Source organism: Equus caballus, chromosome 8, assembly GCF_041296265.1.
Source record: "Equus caballus isolate H_3958 breed thoroughbred chromosome 8, TB-T2T, whole genome shotgun sequence".
NCBI classification, from domain to species: domain Eukaryota; kingdom Metazoa; phylum Chordata; class Mammalia; order Perissodactyla; family Equidae; genus Equus; species Equus caballus.
In genome coordinates, this window is record NC_091691.1 from 25,667,738 (window position 1) to 25,687,908 (window position 20,171).

At 53.3% G+C, this 20,171-nt stretch overlaps 1 protein-coding gene across 4 annotated transcripts; it reads left to right on the plus strand.

The window, feature by feature from the left end:
- Positions 1-267: 267 nt before the first annotated feature.
- KMT5A (lysine methyltransferase 5A) lies at positions 268-20,023 on the plus strand. 4 transcript variants are annotated; one of them, XM_023647283.2, is made up of 8 exons: positions 417-467; positions 5,879-6,000; positions 7,160-7,316; positions 10,234-10,453; positions 10,864-10,951; positions 15,670-15,729; positions 16,990-17,180; positions 18,165-20,023. In XM_023647283.2, the coding sequence occupies exons 1-8, from the start codon at positions 458-460 to the stop codon at positions 18,373-18,375; spliced, it is 1,059 nt and encodes a 352-aa protein (XP_023503051.1). In that variant the 5' UTR covers positions 417-457; the 3' UTR covers positions 18,376-20,023. The 4 variants fall into 4 exon arrangements, with proteins under 4 accessions (XP_070076494.1, XP_023503051.1, XP_070076493.1 ...); XM_070220392.1 differs by lacking the exon at positions 417-467 and adding an exon at positions 5,304-5,622; XM_070220393.1 differs by lacking the exon at positions 5,879-6,000 and having other exon boundaries at positions 268-467.
- The last annotated feature ends 148 nt before the right edge of the window (positions 20,024-20,171 follow it).

Below are 20,171 nucleotides of genomic sequence, written 5' to 3' on the forward strand. Positions count from 1 at the left end.
CCAGTCAAGCCGGAGAAAAGCCGGAAGTCCCAGATCCTGTTCACTCTGAGCTGGAGCTTCCAGCCACGTGACTAAACCTCCCAAGACCGAGCTTCAGCACCGGGAGAGGGTGGGGTTTGGGGCTCCCCAATGGCAGTGCGGGTGTCCTTCCACCACAGCCAATCAACGCAGGGAGACGGTAAAATTTAAACGCCCTCCAACCCCCTCCACCAGGACCTGTCCCTACAGCGTTGGTACAAAGTGCCGCCGCTCGCCCCGCCCCCGCCCAGGAGGCGGGGAGGAGGGCGGGCTTTCCCCGCTGAGCTCGCCTATCACGGCAGGCGGCCTGAGGAGAGGCGGGCGGCGGCGCCAATCAGGGCGGCAGCCGGCGCTCGGCGGAGCAGTTGGCTACAGTTGTTGCAACTTTTTTCGAAAGCCGCGTTTCCCGGGAGATCCTAGGCGGTGACAGAGCCAGGCTATGGCTAGAGGTATCTGCCCAGGTGGCCAGCTCCGGCCGGCAGGGGTGGGGGGCGTCTCCCTGGAGGAGGGGCCGGGGTAGAGGGAGAGGCGGGAAGGCGCCCTCCTGCAGGCTGCTCCGACTGAGCGCGGGGACCGGGAAGGGGGGAAAGGGGGGCTGCGGAACCTTCCCCGCCTCCCGTCCCCCCCCCCCCCCGCTGCTCTCCCCCTCCCTCCCCTCTCCCGAAGCCTCCAGAAACCTCTCCCACTGCCGTGCCTCGGTTTCCCCTCTCTAAAGTATGGGCAACTGTTGGCCTGCCTCTCCAGAGGCAACGTGTCCATATGTCAAAGCTGTTTGGAAACTAAAGCACAGGGCACCTCCAGGGAATGGTTGCTATTGATACACAGAGGAGGGAGGGTGAGGCTTCGCCTGCTTCGGTGGGGGGTGCTCTCTCTCGTTGGGAAAGGAGGCGACCCCGAGGCGAGGGCGCTGGTCGGTAACCTACGTCTGGGCGAGCGCGTGGGAGTGGCGCCTTCCTTCCCTCCCCACGCCCTGAGTCAGTCAGCGGCCCCGCTGGCTCACTTTGGGGTGAGATGGGTCTCCTGGCATCTCCCGGGGCGGCCCTTCGTCTCCTGCCTACGGGAGATGGCTTGGGTGGGATTGGACAGCCGCAGGAGGCGATGTCCGGGCCTGAAGTCCTTTGCACACTTAGTTTGCTGTCAGGACAGTAAGACCTACGTTATGCGGCAAAGTGATCTCCAGCCGCTAGTCATTCCAGCCGCTGTGTCTCCTTCATGTAAAAACTTGAGCGGGACGGTTGCGTGGAATTATTATTTAAAAAATATATAACTTGAGGTTTTACATCTTTCTCAAAATTCCAAGGCATTGCATGTTAGTCGGAATTTCCTTTAATGCAGTATGCTCCCTACAGCAATAATAATGAATAAAGTAAGGACTCACTCAGCAAATATTTATTGGGCTGGGCCCCTTTGTTTTCAGGCCCTGCACCCAGTTGCATCATTTATTCTCCCAGCATCCCTTTAGGGTCTTTTGGGACAAGACTTACCCAGATTCTGATTAAGAAATGAGGCATAGTGAACTTCAAGTTAAGGAGCTTTATAACCTAATCCACAGAGAAAATTAAGACAAATATTTTCAGATAAGCGTTAAGCATTTAAAAATATACTTAACAGTATCTGACAAATCTTAATAAAATTATGCTTCCCTGGTTCATTTTTCCCATCATAGAAAAATATTTAAACTACCTATTTCAACTGTACTGCATTTGGAAGAAAAAATAGCTTGCTTTAATTAATCTATGGGGGGAAATGAAACTAAGCACTTTGCCATTGAAATACTTAATATGGGCAAATAATAATTACCATTGAGGGTCAGGCACTTTATTATCTCAGTTAATCTTTACAAATTGTTGTTCCCATTTTTCAGAGGTAGAAGCTGAAGTCCAGAGTCACTGACCAGACTCTGGCCATGCTGTGTCATTGCTTGTTCCACTCCACCTCCCTTAGCCAAAGCAGAGACAAATTTTCCAGCTTCTTCCATGGCAGGCTTACAAATCACCTTTGTAATTTATTGGTTAGTGATTCTCACTGTCTCACTTGACCCCTAAACTTGTAGTTACTTATTTCATAAGGCTTTATTACTATTGAAAATTATTAAATTGGGCATTTAGTGTCATAAATATCAAATCATTTACTGTACTTCAAATGAAGGATCAGTCTTTTTCTTCTAGAAAAGCAGGCTTTGTTCCAAACTTGTAGTTCACTTTGAGAGCCCCGCTGGGTTACATGAACAAAATGTTCAGATATCAGGGAACTCCTCTCTGGTTTTGGAGCTTTACAGTCATGTAAATGTTTTCAACCTCGACTATATTAGTTTGAGGAGGATTGGTCCATCTGCCTTTCTCCATCTCTGCTGCCATTGTTGGATGGCTCCCAATTGATCTCCCTCTTTCTACTTTTACCATCTCCCATTTATTATCCTTTAGCAGCTAGAGTGGTCCCCAAAACACAGATTTTTATCATGTGAGCCTCAGTACTCCCTCCTCCCCCAACCTCCCCATTGCTCTTAGGAGTAAATCCATAATCCTCACCAAGGCCTATAGGGCCCTACTGACCCCTCTGGCCTCACCGAGCTCCATCTGTCTTTATGTTCACTGTTGTGTCCTTAGCACAAGGCCTGGAACAAAGTAGGTATTCAATAAATGTTTGTGGAATGAATGAATTGCTATTTTAGTGTCTGACTTCAAAGGAAGCAATACACATTCTTTATGGTAAAGTACCTCAGACAGCAGAACTGAGTTCAGATCCCAGCTGCATCATTACCTTCGTCTTGTAACTCTTAGGCAAGTGACTTGTCTTCCCTGAGCTTCAATTCCTACATCTGTGAAATAGGAATAGTACAGATTTAGTATGATTGGGAAGGTTAAATTCAATAATGCATTATTACAGGGCCAGACATAGTAACATAGTAAACATTCCCGAAGTGTTAGCTATTAGTATCACTGCTGTTGAATCCTATTTCTCTGAGATCCTGGGCAACAATAAGAGTTTTTATTTCTGCTGGTGGGTTTATTTATTTATCTGTTTATTTGAGGAAGATTAGCCCTGAGCTAACATCTGCCACCAATCCTCTTTTTTTGCTGAGGAAGACTGGCCCTGAGCTAACATGTGTGCTCATCTTCCTCTACTTTATATGTGGGACACCTGCCACAGCATGGCTTGACAAGTGGTGCATAGGTCCGCACCTGCGATCTGAACTGGTGAACCCTGGGCTGCTGAAGCAGAATGTGCAAACTTAACTGCTGCACCACTGGGCCAGCAGCTATTTATTTTTTAATTACTATTTTTTTTTTGCTGAGGAAGATTCGCCCTGAGCTAACATTTGTGCCAATCTTCCTCTATTTTTTATGTGGGTCACCACCACAGCATGGCTGATGAGTGGCATAGGTCTGCGCCCAGGAGCCAAACCTGTGAACTCCGGGCCACTGAAGCAGAGCGTGCTGAACTTAACCACTACACCATGGGGCCTGCCCTGGTTATATTTATTATATGCATATGAACAGCTCATGTACAGAGAAAGGAAAGACTATTTTGAAACTTATACCGAATGATTTATATCACATATTCTAGGTACTAGAGCTGCAGAGTTGGGAGGAATGAGTGCTGGATTTGTATTTTAGTGTATCCCTTGCATTTGAAGGCTACCATAGAGAAAGCTATGGCCATGAGCATGTGTGTATAGTGTGTGAGGCGGTGTTAAAATAGTATGGGAAGTGGACAAGATGATCTGAGTGGCTGCTTCCTGCTCCCAAACTATGATTCCCACAATAGTTTGGCAACAAACCCCAAACTTCCTCTGCCCGTCAGGTGTAACAGACACTGTTTCACGTGGCTCGGCCTGGGTGTCAGAGGGTCACTTTAGAATCTCTTTCACTCTCTGCATAGTCTCTTGGGTATTCAAATGGGCTGAGTACCCTACCCCACTGGAGTTACTGGTTGAGGTGGGGACTTGGGGTAGGGTGGGGGGTTCCCCAGTCCTGCCCGGAAGGATGCTAAAGCATGAGCTGGTTGGGGAGGCACTGTCCTGAGCGGTGCCCTGCTGTGTAATCCTACTCAGTCTTATCCCTTCTAAGGAGAGGCAGCTACTTAAAGTGACAGCTATTTGTTTATCTGTGGATGTTGGGGGGGTGCTCCGGGTGGGTGATAGAATTCAAGTTACTTGGTTTTTATCCATGAGGTTGCTGAGGCCTAGACTGGAGAAGTGACTTGGCCATGGTCACAAAGAAGCTCTGAGGCAGAGGTAGGGAGAGAATCTAAGTCATTGCCTCCCAGGCCATGACTCAAACAGCAAGAGCTAGACGCCCCAAGGTGTCTTGTTTGCATCTATGACTCTGCACAAATACTGTGACTCTTTGGCTGTGGGCCCTCAAACCCCAATGCCTCCAGCAGAGTGGCGCAGGGCAGTGAGCTCTGCTGAGACAAGACACCAGGGTACCTGGAACCCCTGCCTACCAAGGACATTTTCTCATGGAGGGGACAGGAGAACGGGGTGACTTGCTAAACCCTTCTGCAACGCTCTTTTCTTTAATCTCATCAGTAATTGGGAAGGGTAGTGGCTCGGAGTGTAGGCTCTGGGGTCAGTTGGCCTGGAAATGCATTTCTAGTTCTGAGAACTTGGTCAAGCTCCTCACTTCTCTGAGCCTCCGTTTCCCAGTCTGTAGCAAAGAGATAATAATGGTGTGTGCCTTCATAGGGCTGTCGTGAGGTTCGAGTGAGATAACTTAGGCAAGAGAAGCTCCCAGCAAAGTTACCATTGTAACTGGTGGATCTGTTTCCCCAGGCCCTGTACCGGTCGTGTGCAGACCGCCTGGGTTTGACGCCTGATCCCATCACTTTCTAGTTCTGTGGCCTTGGGCAAGCCCCTGCATCTCTCTTGAGCTTCAGTATCCTCAGCTTAAACGGGTTTGCCACAGTACCTGCCCCCCATGGGTTTGCCCGGAGGATTGAATGCCCTTAAAACGCTCCGTGAGCACAGCTTCGGGCACACAGGAAGGCTCTCGCTTGTCGCGTTCCCCGCTGCGGCTTGCGCCTGGCACGGACGGGTCTCCCAAAATACTCGTTGAGCCAGCGAGAGCAGGCGCCCGGCCGGCCGGCAGCCTGCGCTGTCATTATCGAGTTTCCCACCCCTTCCTCCCCGAGTGGCCGCGGCCGCGCGCGAGGGGGCGCGCCCGAGTTGGGATTCGTCGCGGCCGCCAGGCCCGCCCTCTCCTCCCCTCCCCTCCCCTCCCCTCCCCTCCCCCCGAGCCTCGCGGCGCCGCCCCTGCCAGCCCCTCCCGGGCCGGGAGCCGGACGGTGGGCGGCGGCGGCAGCGGCGGCGGCGAGCGGGCGGGCCGCGGAGGACGCGCCGCCTGCGCTCCCTCCCTCCTGCGTCCTCGGTCCCGGGCCGGCCGGGCTGCCGCGGCGCGCGGGTCCGGGCCCTGCTCGCAGGCCATGGGGGAAGGGGGCGCCGTGGGGCGCCGCCGGCCCTTTCCCGGGGCGCCGCGGCGGCGCTGGTGGCGGCGGCAGCAGCAGCAGCAGCGGCAGCGGCAGCGGTGGTGGCCGGGCCGCGGCGGCGGCGGCGAGAGCGAGGGCGCGGGGCGCGCCGCCATGGGCCTGGCCGGGCTGCAGGTGGGTGTGTCGGGCCCGGCCGCGCGGGGGGCGGGCGGCGCGCGGGGCCCGGCCGGGCCGGGCGGCGGGAGGGCGACTCGGGCCCGGGCCCGGGACGGGCCCGGCCGGCCGGCTCCAGCCTCCGCGCTGCGCGGGCGGCCCGCCACCGCCGGGCCCTCGGAACATGGCTGCGGCGCCCGGCCCGGGCGGCCCCGCTCCCCGCCCCGCCGCGCCCTGAGCGCCCCCTCCCCCGCTTCCCCCGGGTCCCCCTCTCCAGGCAGGAAGATGTCCAAGCCCCGCGCGGTGGAGGCGGCGGCGGCGGCGGCGGCGGTGGCAGCGACGGCCCCGGGCCCGGAGATGGTGGAGCGGAGGGGCCCGGGGAGGCCCCGCACCGACGGGGTAAGCAGGCACCCTCTCCGCACTCAGTCGGCGCGCCCCAGGGGCCGTGCGGCCCGGCGCCCCCGCCAGCCCCGCGCCGCGAGCACGTGGGCGCCCCCCCCAGGCCCCCGCCCGCGGCCCCGGGGCGGGGGTGCGGCCCGGGCGCCCGGCCCGGCTGCTTCCTTTTCTGCTGCCTGCCTGGGAGTGGCGTCCACCCTCGCTCCGCCATGACCCTGGCAATATTTGACCTCGGAAAAGTTTGTGTCTTTATGGCATTTCCACACCCCGAGACCCAGTTCCCCCGGAGGTGGCTGCCTTCCCAGGGTGTCCGGGGCCTGCCCGGGTCCCTCGGAGGGGGGTCGTAGGTCTCGCTGACTTGGTGCTTAATGGTTCACCAGGCAGAAGGGCCCTAGCAGTGTTTCTGGGAAGGCCCTCCTCCTTTCTGTGCTTGCTCAGAGGAGAGGCCCCACACCCAGGGACACCAGCAGTGACCTGGACCGCCCCACTGGCTTGGGTACCCTCCTGTTAATGCCAAGATGCCGTTAGCAATAGAGTGACCACCCATAGGCTCTGCTTTTGTCAGCTCTTCACCCCACCCCCAGTTGCCCTGGGAGAATTCCCCCAGCCGCAGTCCTGTCTGCAGTCCTGGGAGGCTGCTGGAGGCATTGATTTGAGAGGGGCCCGGCTTGGGCCACAGAAGGCTCAGGCAGTAATGATAGGTCCTGCCAAGTGACCTCAGGACCAGAAAGTGGTTAATCGGGTTCCCCCAGGCCTGTTTCTGTGCCCGAGGCCCTGCCGCTCGTGCCAGGGGAGTTAGCTCCTGCACAGAGGCCAGCCCTTCAAATTCCAGATTTGTTTACTCTGGGTCATTCTGACCTCCCTGCTACTGGTAGGTTGTCTCCTTCTTATATAGATCTCTGTGTCCAGCTGGTTCTCCTGCTGGCCAGATGTCTCCTTAGTGACTGGAATTAGAGACCACATGTGTTCTGGAAACATCTGACTTGGACCTGGGAGATTCTAACCCTTCTGCTGCTCTCCAGGGGCTGGCATCCCCCTGGTATCCCAGTTTTTGAGAGATGATGTCTATTTTTTGTCTTTTGTATTCTGGTTGTTCCTTCTCTGCGTAAATGCTATGGGATCTTCTTCAAGCCTCTTTCAGAATATGCATTTGTCGTTTTAGGAGAATGTATTTACCGGGCAGTCAAAGATCTATTCCTACATGAGCCCGAACAAATGCTCTGGAATGCGTTCCCCCCTTCAGGAAGAGAACTCAGTTGCACATCATGAAGTCAGATGCCAGGGGAAGCCATTAGCCGGAATCTACAGGAAACGAGAAGGTAAGCCTCTGAAATGGCCCTCTTCTGACCACAGCTGCTCGCGTTGCAGAAGCCTCTGACTTCCATAATAATGCATAAATATTAAATTTTTATCGAGCCTTTTAAACCCAGGTTCCGAAGGTTTGAACATGTTCTGTCTTGCTGCTAAGAACACAGACGGAGGGGAAAGGGTGGCCTGGCCCAGGGCGTGTCCCGTGTGGTCTAACAGGTTCTCCCTGCTTTCACAAGAGTTAGTATGTGCTTTAAGCTTGATTGTCTTGCCAGGTTGCAAAACAGTGCACCTGACCTGCAGGTAAAGAGGCTCCCAAGTGCCCACAGTGCAGCAGCAGTGAGCCTGGGTTGTATAGACCAGGCGCTCACAAAGCTTGCAATCCTTGCTGTGTTCTGTGAACGCAGGCAACTGACTTCCTTCCCTTTTTTGAGCTGGCCTTGACCTTATTTCTAAACTTCTTTTTCACTCAAGTGTTCAGTGCTGCTCTCTAAAGCAGCATGCTCCATGATGAGATTTGGAGTTAAAATATTGAACAAGAAGATACACCTTTCTTGAAAATTCTGTCTGGTCCTGCTAAACAAGCTGAAGCCTCACAGAAGTTTTGCTCTAATTCAGATATTCCCTTTTAAAGCGGCAGTGGGGAGTGTGAGCTAACCCAATTCACCAGGCTTTCTTCTAATTAAAATTTGCTTTAAAGAAGCAGAACTCAGGCTGCCAGCAGCTCCATACAAGGAAGCCTCGTGTTCATGAACAGAAATGCCATAAGTGATGGTTTAGCCCAACCTCTGGGGCCAGACCTGAGAACCAGGGGCGAGGAAGCCCGGAGCCAGGGGCAGGAGCCAGCCCTCGGCCTGAGTCCCCTGGTGCACAGGGCGATACTATGTCAGTCGGTCATCACATGACTTGGGTTCTAATCCTAGCTCTGCCTCTTACAGGGAGGAGGCTTGGGCCAGTTGCTCCTGTTTTCTGAGCCCCAGTTCTCCCATCTATAGAGCGGGAGAGAGAGGAGCCCGACCTCGCAGGGCTCTTCTAAAGGTGACTTACAGCACAGATGCACGAGCGCTTTGTGAAGTGCTCCCTCCCGGGAGCCCTCCCTGCGCTGGACTGCGAGGGTCGCTGCCTGCTCCTCCCTGCACTGGCAGCACTTAGGGTAGCACCCTCCCCTTAGGGCCTGGGGAGGGGGTTCTCCCTAAGTGGTAGTCAGGCAGTCTCATCCCTTCTTGAATGGGGCAGCATGTAAATTGTCCTGAATGGTGACATGGCACATAAACTAGCTTGTTGGGCTCATAGTGTTACTCAATGACAACAATTAGAGTTTGGGGCCAGGTATACTTTGGAGGAGGGCCAGGCTCTTGTCCTTGCTTCTCCACCTTTTCTCTGCCTCGACGCAGACTGACGTGACAGCTGACATTCATGGACACCACACACTCCTAGGGTTTTGTATGACGTCCCAGCCATGACTCCCTCTCATTCTTCTCAATAAGTCATGTAAGGGGGTGAGAACAGTCTGGATGGGTTCTACTGTATTTATTTATCTTTCTCTCTTGTTTATTGAGATATAAATCACGTATCATAAAGTTCACCATTTTAAAGTACACAATTCAGTGGTTTTTAGTGTATTCACAGGTGTGTGCAACCATCACCACTAATTCCAGAACATTTCATCACCCCCAAAAAGAAGCCCATTAGCAGTCACTCCCCATTCCTCCTCCCCTCACCACAGGCTGCCACTCTTCTACTTTCTGTCCCTATGGATTTGCCTATTCTAGACGTTTTGTATAGATAGAATCGTACACTATGTAGTCTTTTGTGTCTGGCCTCTTCACTCAGCATCATGTTTATGAGGTTCATCTATGTTGTAGCATGTGTCATTCCTTTCTGTGGCTGAATAATATTCCATCATGTGGATATACCACATTTTATTTACCCATTCATCAGCTGATGGACGTTTGGGTTGTTTCCACTTTTTATCTATTATGAATAAGCTGCTACAAACATTCATACTCAGATTTTTGTGTAGACGTGTGTTTTTAATTCTCTTAATAGATGCCTGGGGTAGAATCGCTGGGTCACACGGTAACTCTGTGCTTAACTTTCTGAGGAACAGCCGAACTCTTTTCCAAAGGGACTGCGCCATTTTGCATTCCTACCAGCAACGTATTATTTACTTATTTTTAAAAAGTAAATCATTTTTTTAAACAAAGTGAATAGTCCACCAACACTGGTGCTCCACAACTATGTTTAGTAACAAATTATTTGCGATGTCCCTCACAACACACTGAGCAGTGTCCGGGCACCGTGCTGAGAACACAGTGAATGCCGGGCTTTGGTCTTGTTAGAAGAGGGAACTTGTTTTAGAGTCTGCAGTGAAGTGTGCCCAGCAGCTCCTGGGGATGAGGTTCGGCTTTGTTGCCTTACTCCTGTCCATCAATTCTGGCCCACTGTTTAGGAACTGAGCTTTTTTTCCCGGGGTCTGAAGCCCAAGTCCTGGAAGCCATCGACACCCAGTATTGCTGTCTGGGGTGCTTCTGCTTCAAGGGCTCTCCCTTCAAGGTGCAGAAGGCCAGATGTGTTAATTAACTAGATGCGAGGAATCCTTTCACAACGTATGGGTGTATCAAATCATCAGGATGTACACTTTAAATATCTTAGAATTTTATTTATCAATTATATCTGAATAAAACTGAAGGGAAAAAAAAGATGCAGAAGACCAATAGCTCTGCCCAGCGTCTGGGTCAAAAAGTAAAGCCAGATGCTTTTTCTGTGATCTCTGCTGGTGGGCACCACGCTGAACAGGCCCAGGGCACTGCTGCCCGACACACCCATGAGTTTCTCAAAGCCTGTCTTAGAGTGCAGCTGACGGTCTAGGAATTGGGAGACCGACGGTCTAGAATAAACCTGTCTTTCTCCACCCTCTGCCTCCAGAGAAAAGAAACACTGGGAACGCAGTTCGAAGCACCATGAAGCCCGAGGAACAGAAGATCAAAGACGCCAGGAGAGGTCCCCTGGCACCTTTTCCAAACCAAAAATCTGAAGCAGCAGAACCTCCAAAAACTCCGACCTTGTCTTGTGATTCTCCCAACGCAGCCGTCGGCAAGCAAGCCCTCAAAAAGCCCGTCAAGGGCAAACAGGCCCCCAGGAAAAAGTAAGTGCCTCCTGCGCCCTCCTCTCAGCACAGAGCAGGCTGGTTCCTCTGCGCCCAGTGAGGCCTGCTCAGTGCCGCCTAGGGTTAAGCGGTCTGCCAGCTCAGCCTCTCATTAAGGCTCAGCTTCCTTGAGTCACCACCAGTGACACCATTATTTGTTAGCATCTCAGTCTGGCATGGGTCCAGAGCTGCAGAGCCCCCCTCCCCCCCAGAGAAGGCAGCCTGCCTTTGACACACTCTCTGAGGCCCCTGTGGGTAGGCCAGCCTATGTGACCACAGGCCGCAGTGGACAAGGGTGTTTAAGTGACCTCCTTTCCAAGGAGCCACCTCCTACGGATTTGTGTGCCTCCTGGATGTGAGTGGGGTTTCAGCGCTAATGTTTGTTTTCTCCTCTTCCTTTCCTACCCCAGAGCTCAAGGAAAAACGCAGCAGAATCGCAAACTCACGGATTTCTACCCTGTGCGAAGGAGCTCCAGGAAGAGCAAAGCCGAGCTGCAGGTAGAGTCACTTGGTTTCAATTCTGGCTCTTGGAGGGCACGGTTGCCCAGTGGGCAGTGCTTGGCATGCACAATCTGACCTTTGTTTGTCATCTTGGGGCAAGTCCCTTTGCCTCTGTGGCCTTGGTATTCTCCTTGGTCTCATGGGGATTGTCACGATGCTTGGGGTCCTCTGTGAAGGAGCCTTGTAACCTGTAGCACATGGCATGGAAAGTCAGGAGTTACGGTAAAGGCAGCTTTTCCAGGACCTGTGGGCAGGGCCACTGGAGCCTAGGACCGTGAGGAAGGCTGCATGTTCTTTCAGAGGCTTGTCTGTCTACCGTCTAGAAGTTCCCATGTGTGTCCTGAGGTGGTAAAGAGCAGTGGCTTGGGAGCCATTTACTGGCCTTATGACCTCAGGTCAGTACTTAACTGCTCTGCGCCTCGTGCCCTGTCTGTAAAATGGGATAATCGTACCATGTGAGGTTGTTGGGAGGATTAAATGCCTCAAAGCACATAGAACGCTCGGAAGTGTGCTTAGCGCACTGTCATGCACCAGTTAACTCTTACCGTGGTCACCGTGGCTTCCCCAGTGTTGTCGCTTCCTGAGGCTCCTCTGCTCTTCCCCACCCCCCACCCTCCCTAGGGACATGGGAGGCCTCCACCCGCCGGCTGCTGTTGTGTTTGCAGAGCTCCGGCTGCTGTTGTGTTTGCAGAGGGCTAAGCTCCACAGCGCCAGTCAATATTGGTGCAGTGAGCTGTGATTGCTGCCTTTCTGTTAAGGAGCCCAGGGCGTGGCCGGCCCCGCACCCCGGGCTGCCTCCCTGCTGCCTCCCAGGGGTGTCTGGCCAGCCCCTCTGCTTTCCCAACCCCTAAAGTGACCTCAAGGCTGAGGAGCAGTGCTCAGGATTGCCGCCCCCGCAGAGGAGGGGGACCCCGTCCTGTCCGTGTTAGCGTCCCAGCCCACAGAGACTGCCTCCGCACTGGACAGGTTAAAGCTGTAGATAGATATGGCGATCCAGTATTCTGTTTCTTTTTTTCCTTTGAATCGATGAGGCTTCATTTAAAAAAACAAAAAAAGGGCCCCGTTCCTCCCCCCGCCCCCCCCCCCCCGCCCCCGAGAAGCTTTGGCTTTATTTCCTTAGAAAGGCAGCGTCTTTTGGCCAAGAACGAGCTGTTATAAAATGTTTGCCTGCAGTGGAGGCTGTGCTGGGTCACTCTTCCAGACAGCACTGCAGAGGGCAAGGCTGTGCCAGGCCCCAAGACGCCTCCCCGGGGCGGTGCGGTGCTCACACGGAGCGTGGGGGGGTCACCAAGGGCCACCGTGGGCTGTGGGGGCAGCTGAGTGTGGCTTTTTAACTAAAGAACAAGGGCTTTTCTGTCTGGAGGCGTGAAAGCTGCGGTGGGGCGTGAGCCGGGCCGTGCGTCTTGCAGATGAGCGGAAGGGAGTGGACGCCCACCTCCCCGAAGCGGGGTCTGCGGCCCAGCACGGCCCTCTCTGTCATGGGACGATGAGCCAGTTGTGGGGCACCAGGCTGCACCCCCGCTTGTGTTGGCTCCGCTGAGGGAACACCAGGGCCAGGTGGTCACTGGCCAGGGTGACAGGGCTGTGCTGGCCCGGGTGGCGTCTCCTGGCGGCACAGGTGAAGCCCTAGGGCGGGACCCCGGGACCTCCTCTGAGGGGCAAGGCCAGTCCTGGCCTGATGGCCCTCGTGGGCTGGCAGAAAGCGAGGCTCAGTCGGGCGGGCTTGGGAGAGGGCTGTGGGTGGCCAGGGTGAAGCGGAAATGAAAGGTCTGCGGGTGCCTCGTTGTGTCTGGAGACAGTGGGTGGGGCCGCATTCAGGTCCAAGTCCAGGTCCAGGGCAGGAGGGTGGAACCTGGGGAGCCTGGCTGCGAAGTGGGTGACAGCCAGCCCTGGGGCGGGGACTGTGCCTGTTGGCAACGCCCTGGCTTCCTCATCCTCAGCCCAGCCCCCCCCCCCCCCGGGCTGAAGCACAGAGCTGCCTGCTCATTCCTCTCGGGAATGTCTTCTATCTGTCCCCTCCTTCCTCTTCGCAGCCCTTGCCCTAATTCAGACCTGCTCACCTCCCACTCGCTGCCTCCCGGCCCCTGGGGCTGCTGTGGCGTTCCCAGTAGGAAGGCCCGAGCTGGTTGCTTGCATGCCCAGACCCTCGAGCCCCCAGGGTGAAACTCGGGCACTTCGGCTCTGCACGTGGGGCGTCTGCCTGGTGCAGCTCTCAGCTCGTCTCCGAGCCACCTTCACTCCCGGCGGGAGAGCCCCCTGTCACCTACCCCAGTTTTCCCATTTACATACTTGTCCTCACTGGTCTCTGCACACTTGTGATCATTAATTATTCAGCAAGGTGGGGGGTGCTGTGTGTCGTTGCCGTGAGTTCTTACTATGTGCCAGACACTGTCCTAGGCCAGGAGACCCCACAGTGAACAGATCAGGCCCCTGTACCCATGGAGCTTATCGTCAACTGGGGAGCAATTAACAACAACAACAACAAAAGAAAAACCAAAAGGCCAGGTAGTTTCGGAGGGCACTTTGGCATTAACTTAGAACAGTAGTCTGCCAGCGTGGCTAGGCTCAGGCTGCTTTAGCCGCTGTGACCAGGGAAGTCCCTGTCTGAGGAGAGCTCAGGAAGGGAGGAAGCAAGCCAGGCCCGTGCACTGGGGAAAGGAGAGGCCGGGCAGGGGACAGCGAGTGTGAAGGCCCTGCAGCAGGAGCCAGCCTGGCCTTCTGCGGGGCCAGCAGTGTGGCCGGAGGGTGGGAGCGAGGGCGAAGAGGGCGAGGAGGCTGGAGAGGCGGGGCCTGGGCCTGCGGAACCTCACGGGCCATCGGAAAAATGGATTTTATCCCAAGAGCAGTGGGAAGTTCCTGAAAGGCTTTTGTTTTTCTTAAATAAACTTGTTACTTTGGAATCATTGTAGACTCACCCAGGAGTTGCAAAGATAGTACAGAACGTTCCCATAGGCCCTTCACTTGGTTTCCCCCACCGTTAACGTCTTACCTCTGGTACATTTGTCACAACTCAGGAGCCAACGCTGGTACTTGACTCTTGAATAAACCTACTGGGAGGCTTTCAGTGGGGAAATGACATGATCTCACATTTTTAAAAGGCCCCTCTGGCTGCTGTGGAGAACAGTGAAGGGGGTGGTCAGAGTGGGAGCCAGGAGACCAGCAAGGCGGCTGTCCCACACGCCCGGGCAGGCGCAGGCGCGGCTCGGCTGGAAGGCGGTGGTAGAAATGGAGAGGAGGGGGCTGGATTTGGGGCTGTCGGGTGGGGGTCTTCTGTGGCGCCTGTAAACCCCTTGTAAGGTTGCAGAGACCTGGTCTCACTCACCACCATGCCCCCAACACACATTGCAGACATGCAATAAATACTTGTGGCCTGAGTGAGAAGGTCCCACATGGGCTGCAGGCTGGTTACGTTGGCTGAGGCGGTGTCCTGAGGCCTCGGTGGGGAGGGCTGAGCTCAGCTGAGTGTGGAGGGCTCTGCTGTCGGCACAACTCCCACCTGTGTGCCATCCTGTTGGCTGGGGGTTCACGCTGGGTTGGGACTTATGGTCTGTCTTTCTATAGCTCCCTCTGGCTCCCTAGAGTCCTGTGCACCCACAGAGCGGTGGGGCCAGGATCAGGGATGGACAGAGTAATGGCGGTGGGGGGGAGGGGAGGTGCGGGCAGTGACCCTAAGGGACAGGTGAGATCTCGAGCGTCCATTCCTCTGTGGCTTCTCCGTTCAGGGTGCAATGACTCTTTAGGATGGGAGGCCCTCTTCTCTTCCTTGGCAGCAGCTTCCGTGGAGATGTAGCTCAGAGATCCTAAAGTGAGACGTTTGCAGGGGCCGTCAGGAGGGAGAGATGTGGTGTGCCTGTGCCCTGATTTTTAAAGATTGACACCTGAGCTAACAACTGTTGTCCATCTTTTTTTTTTCTCTGCTTTTTCTCCCCTAATCCCGCAAGTATATAATTCTGTGTGTGTGTGTATATATATATATATATGTATTTTTTTTTTTTTTGAGGAAGATTAGCCCTGAGCTAACTCCTGCCAATCCTCCTCTTTTTGCTGAGGAAGACTGGCCCTGAGCCAACATCCATGCCCATCTTCCTCTACTTTATACGTGGGACGCCTACCGCATGGCTTTTGCCAAGTGGTGCCATGTCCGCACCCGGGATCTGAACCGGCAAACCCCAGGCTGCCAAGAAGCGGAACATGCGAACTTAACTGCTGCGCCACTGGGCTGGCCCCTGTATATATTTTTTTTTTAGTTGTGGGTCCTTCTAGTTGTGGCATGTGGGACGCTGCCTCAACATGGCCTGATGAGCAGTGCCATGTCCGCACCCAGGATCCAAATCGGCGAAACCCTGGGCTGCCAAAGCTGAGCACACAAACTTAACCACTCAGCCACGGGGCCAGCCCCAGAGCCATGAGTTTTAAATATCAGCAGTTTAAATATTTTTTTAGAACACTGCATGGGCCAAACAACATAGCCGCAAGCCTAGTTCTGCCCTTGAGCTACCACTGTCTCCCTCCTGGGCCAGTTGAACCCCAGGTGGCAAATTGTCCACAACACACAGCTACCAAGTAAAGGGGGATTGGGACCTTAGGCATCCTTGGGGACTGATATCATGGAGACCAACTGTGAGTGACCCTGTGGGTGGCCCAGGCATCCGTTGCTACCCCAAGTGGCCCAGGAGCAAATGCTGATGTGCTGTTTTTCTTTCCTCTCCACCCAGTCCGAAGAAAGGAAAAGAATAGACGAATTGATTGAAAGTGGGAAGGAAGAAGGAATGAAGGTAAGGGGCAGCAGGGGCCCAGCATCAGGCTAAGGCTGTGTGGTTCCACTGTCCCTGATCCCGGGGCCAACAGCGGCTGCCATCGCTTTAACCCTTTAATGGTCACTGTGACCAGTCAGACTGTTAGGGTGTTGAGGCACCATATACTAAGCTATGGTTAAGGGGGCGCCTCATGAAGGAGACGTGAGTGGGCTTCGTATGTGAAGGATTACCCTGGGGAAAGTTTTTAAAAATTGTGGTAAAATGCTTATAACATAGAATTTACCATTGTAACCATTTGAAAGTGTACAGTTCGGTGGCATTAAGTACATTCCACGTTCACAGTGTTGTGCAACCATCATCCCTGTCTAATTCCAGAACTTTTTCATCCTCCCAAACATCCTCCCTGTTCCCATGAGCAGTCACTCCCGTACCCTCCCCCGGCCACCACCAGTCTCTATGGATTTGCCAATTCTGGACATTTTGTATACGTGGAATCATAGAATGTGTAACCTGATGTATTTGGCTGCTTTCGTTTAGCATGATGCCTGGGGAAACCTTTAAAAGGAGAAACTAATAAATTTTCTCTGAACTCTCTTTTCCTGGGAAATGGCAATGCCCAGGAAATTTGCTTCTCTCAGTATATTTTGAACATGTTGGGTGGATGGGAGGGGAGTAACGCTCCAAAGGGTGGCCAGATGGGTCTGGTTAGGACGCAGGAGTCAGAAAGCTTCAGTCTCCACTCACCTTCTGGGGGGATCTGAGCTTAAGTCTGGGCTCCTCAAACAAGCACCTCCAACTCCATTTATAGTGGAGTGAGGAGAAACCCAGGAGGGTAGATTATGGAATAAAGAAGAGACCCAGAACAATGGGTCCTACTCTTCCTCTGAAAAGGCCAAGTAAGTGGATTTGAGTGTGTGCTCCAGCACTTCCTAACTGTGTGGCCGTGGACACTTGGCTCTGCCTCTCTAAGCCTGTTTGCTCATCTGCAAAATGGGGCAACACCAACCTCGCAGATCTCTCATGAGGATCCAGTCTAACAATGCTTTGCAAATGGGCACAAGGGGACTTTCTGGGTGATGGATGTGGCGATAGTTACACAACTGTATCCGTTTAATAATACCCATCGAACTGTACATGTAAAATGAGTGAATTGTATGGCATACCTCAATAAAGCTGTTAGAAGAATGGTGTAAGCCCCAGGCACCCTGGAAGCCAGCCACGCACGGTGGCGTCTGTTGCTGTTATAAACCAACCCTCTTTCTCGTCACCTCCCAACAGATTGACCTGATTGATGGCAAAGGCAGGGGCGTGATAGCCACCAAGCAGTTCTCCCGGGGCGAGTTTGTGGTGGAATACCACGGGGACCTCATTGAGATCACCGACGCCAAGAAGCGGGAGGCTCTGTACGCACAAGACCCCTCCACGGGCTGCTACATGTACTATTTTCAGTATCTGAGCAAAACCTACTGGTGAGTCCACCGGTGCTTCCAGTGGCTTTTCCTGCCCCAGCGGCGGTCAGGACGAAGGGCCGTGGGGAGCGTGCTGATCTTTCTGCTGCCCAGCTGCTTCTTTAGTTCTTGCTGCCTTTTTCCAAAGCTGTGATGCAGCTCTGCCCCTTCCCATTTTTACACTCTGGGATTGAGCGGTTCTAGGTGCCATCTCATCAGACAAGGAGAAGCGGACTCATTCCATGAGAGCCTGATCATTGGCTCACCTGGCCCCCCTCCCAGGGCATTTGGCCAGACCAGCTCTGGAAGTCTCTGACTGCTCCTTTCTCGACGTGGCAGTGGAGTTGATTGGATTTTTTAATAGACTTTATTTTTTTATTTTTTTAGATTGGCACCCGAGCTAACAACTGTTGCCAATCTTTTTTTTTTTGTTCCTGCTTTTTCTCCCCAAAGCCCCCCAAGACATAGTTGTGTATTTTAGTTGTGGGTCCTTCTAGTTGTGGCATGTGGGATGCCACCTCAGCATGGTCTCATGAGCGGTGCCATGTCCGTGCCCAGGATCCGAACCAGCAAAACCCTGGGCCACCGAAGCAGAGCGCACAAACTTAACCACTTGGCCATGGGCCTGGTCCCTAGACTGTATTTTTTGGAACAGTTTTAGGTTCCCAGCAAAATTGAGTGGAAGGTACAGAGAGTTCCCAGATACTCCCAGCCCCCACACCCACACAGAGTTGATTTTTAGTCATTTCTTTATTTTGCAGAACCCCAGTTGCCTCACGGGCCTCCACAAGAGCCTTTTGCATTCCTGTCCACTCCCACCCCCGCCTCACATACCCCACCCACTGCCTCTCTGGGCTCTTAAAGATATGTTTTTTGAGTTGAATTGCTTCCCAAAGTTGTAGCTATAAATCGACATGCCCCCAGAGTTGAGAGCAAGCTTGAGTCTGGCTGGGTTCAAAGGCCTCTTCATCAATCTCACCCTCTGTTGCCCTCCCTCCCCGCCAGCGTGGATGCAACTAGAGAGACGAATCGCCTGGGAAGACTGATCAATCACAGCAAATGTGGGAACTGCCAAACCAAACTGCACGACATCGACGGCGTGCCTCACCTCATCCTCATCGCCTCCCGAGACATCGCGGCCGGCGAGGAGCTCCTGTACGACTACGGGGACCGCAGCAGGGCTTCCATCGAGGCCTACCCCTGGCTGAAGCATTAATGCACCGGCTCCCCACCCCCATGGACAAAGTGCCCTCAAAGGGAATTGATTTTTTTTTTTTTTTTACACACTTAATCTTAGCAGATGACTTCAGATGTTTTTAAAAAGTATATTAAGATGCCTTTTCACTGTAGTATTTAAATATCTGTTACAGGTTTCCAAGGTGGACTTGAACAGATGGCCTTATATTACCAAAACTTTTATATTCTAGTTGTTTTTGTACCTTTTTTGCATACAAGTTGAACGTTTGTGCTTCCCGTGCATGCAGTCAAAGACTCAGCACAGGTTTTAGAGGAGAGAATCGAACATGAACTAGGAAGCTGGGCGATGCTCCTGCCTCCAGCTGCAGAGCCAGGACTCCTCCCCACACCCCTGACGGGTGCGAGGAAGATGCTGCCTCCCGAAGCCCTGGACGGGATGTTCCCAAGCTCTTGTTTTCCTGACGTCTCGACAGGCGCACATTGAAGTGTATGAATATTTTTTAAAAAGGTTTCGCAGTAAGCTAGTCTTCCCCTCTGCTTTCTCGAAAGCTTACTGACCCGGTGGCCCGTGAGTACGGGCTGGGCCTAGACTTACTCTTCCACAGGCTGCCACTTTTCCGGGCACCTCGAAGCATCAGGGCGGGTAATAAAGTAGACGTGGGCAGGGAAAAGCATTGCTTACCTAGCCCTGCCGGGGCAGGGTTTCCTGAAACTGGGTTAATTCTTTATAGAAATGTGAACACTGAATTTATTTTAAAAAAATAATAAAAATCAAAAAAAGAAAAAAGACAAAAAAAAAAAGAGAAAAACCACAGAAAACAACTTACGTGTATATAGGTCTTGAAGTGAGTGAAGTGGCTGCATTTTTTTCTTTTCTTTTTCTTTTTTTTTTTTTGTAGAAGAGATTTGAGATGGTACTCTATTCTAATCAAAAATAAAGTTTTGTAGTGGGACCAGAAATTACTTACCCGATCCCCTCCCCCGACCCCACCCGACCCTGATTCTGCTGGGTTGAAAGTTTCAGACCTGCTGTCAAGGCTGTCTGTCTGTCAGACCACCTGGTTTCCTTCCCTTGAAGATGCAGCCATGAACCGAGGGGTGAGCCTCCAAGCCCTGAAATGCAGGACCCCCATGCCGCCTGCTGGTGCTCAGGGGAGCGGGCAGGCCCAGCAGCCCAGGGATCCAGGCTAAGGCTGAAGTTTTCACCTCGACTGTGATGGCAGGAGGAGTAGGTAGCTGCCTCCTCCCTCCCAAAGGGGGACTGATTCCCACTCTTAACCTGCAGCCCCGGGGGGGCTGGGGCTCTGCGGCCAAGACCCAGGGCCTCCCACCCCCACCCCGCGGCCCCAGGTAAATGTGAATGGAGACAGGCAATGAAAGCCTGTCCTCAACCTTGATGCCCCCAGGTCCCCACCCCCACCCTCCCCTCCCCGGCCTCATGACGGTGCTACCTAAGAAAGTCTTCCCCCGACCCCATACTTGCCTGGTCAGTGGTCAGCAAATTGGAGGAGGATCCGACGGGAGTGTGTTAATGTGAGATAAAATGTCTTGGTTGTACCTGTTTGTGGCTTAGCTTTGTATTTAAAAACAAAAAAAGAAATAAACTTGAAAATTATTTGTCATCATAAAAATGAAACAAAAATTAAAATATTTATTGCCAGGCGAAACCACCTGTGTGTGTCTTTCTGTTTTTCATGAGGCGGAGGCAGAGAAGAGTGGGGCTGGAGTCTACAAAAGGGTCACATACTGGTGTGAGTCCAAGTTTCAATTGATGTCCTCCGAGGGGACAGTTTCTTTGTCTAACGAGGGTCACAG

What these genes read in the sequence shown, in the direction of transcription:
- KMT5A (XM_023647282.2), top strand. Translation starts at nt 5,446, where the DNA reads ATGGGGGAAGGGGGCGCCGTGGGGCGCCGCCGGCCCTTTCCCGGGGCG. An exon ending in AATCTACAGGAAACGAGAAG is followed by an intron (nt 7,317 to 10,233) that starts GTAAGCCTCTGA and finishes CTCTGCCTCCAG; the next exon opens with AGAAAAGAAACACTGGGAAC. An exon ending in AAACAGGCCCCCAGGAAAAA is followed by an intron (nt 10,454 to 10,863) that starts GTAAGTGCCTCC and finishes TTCCTACCCCAG; the next exon opens with AGCTCAAGGAAAAACGCAGC.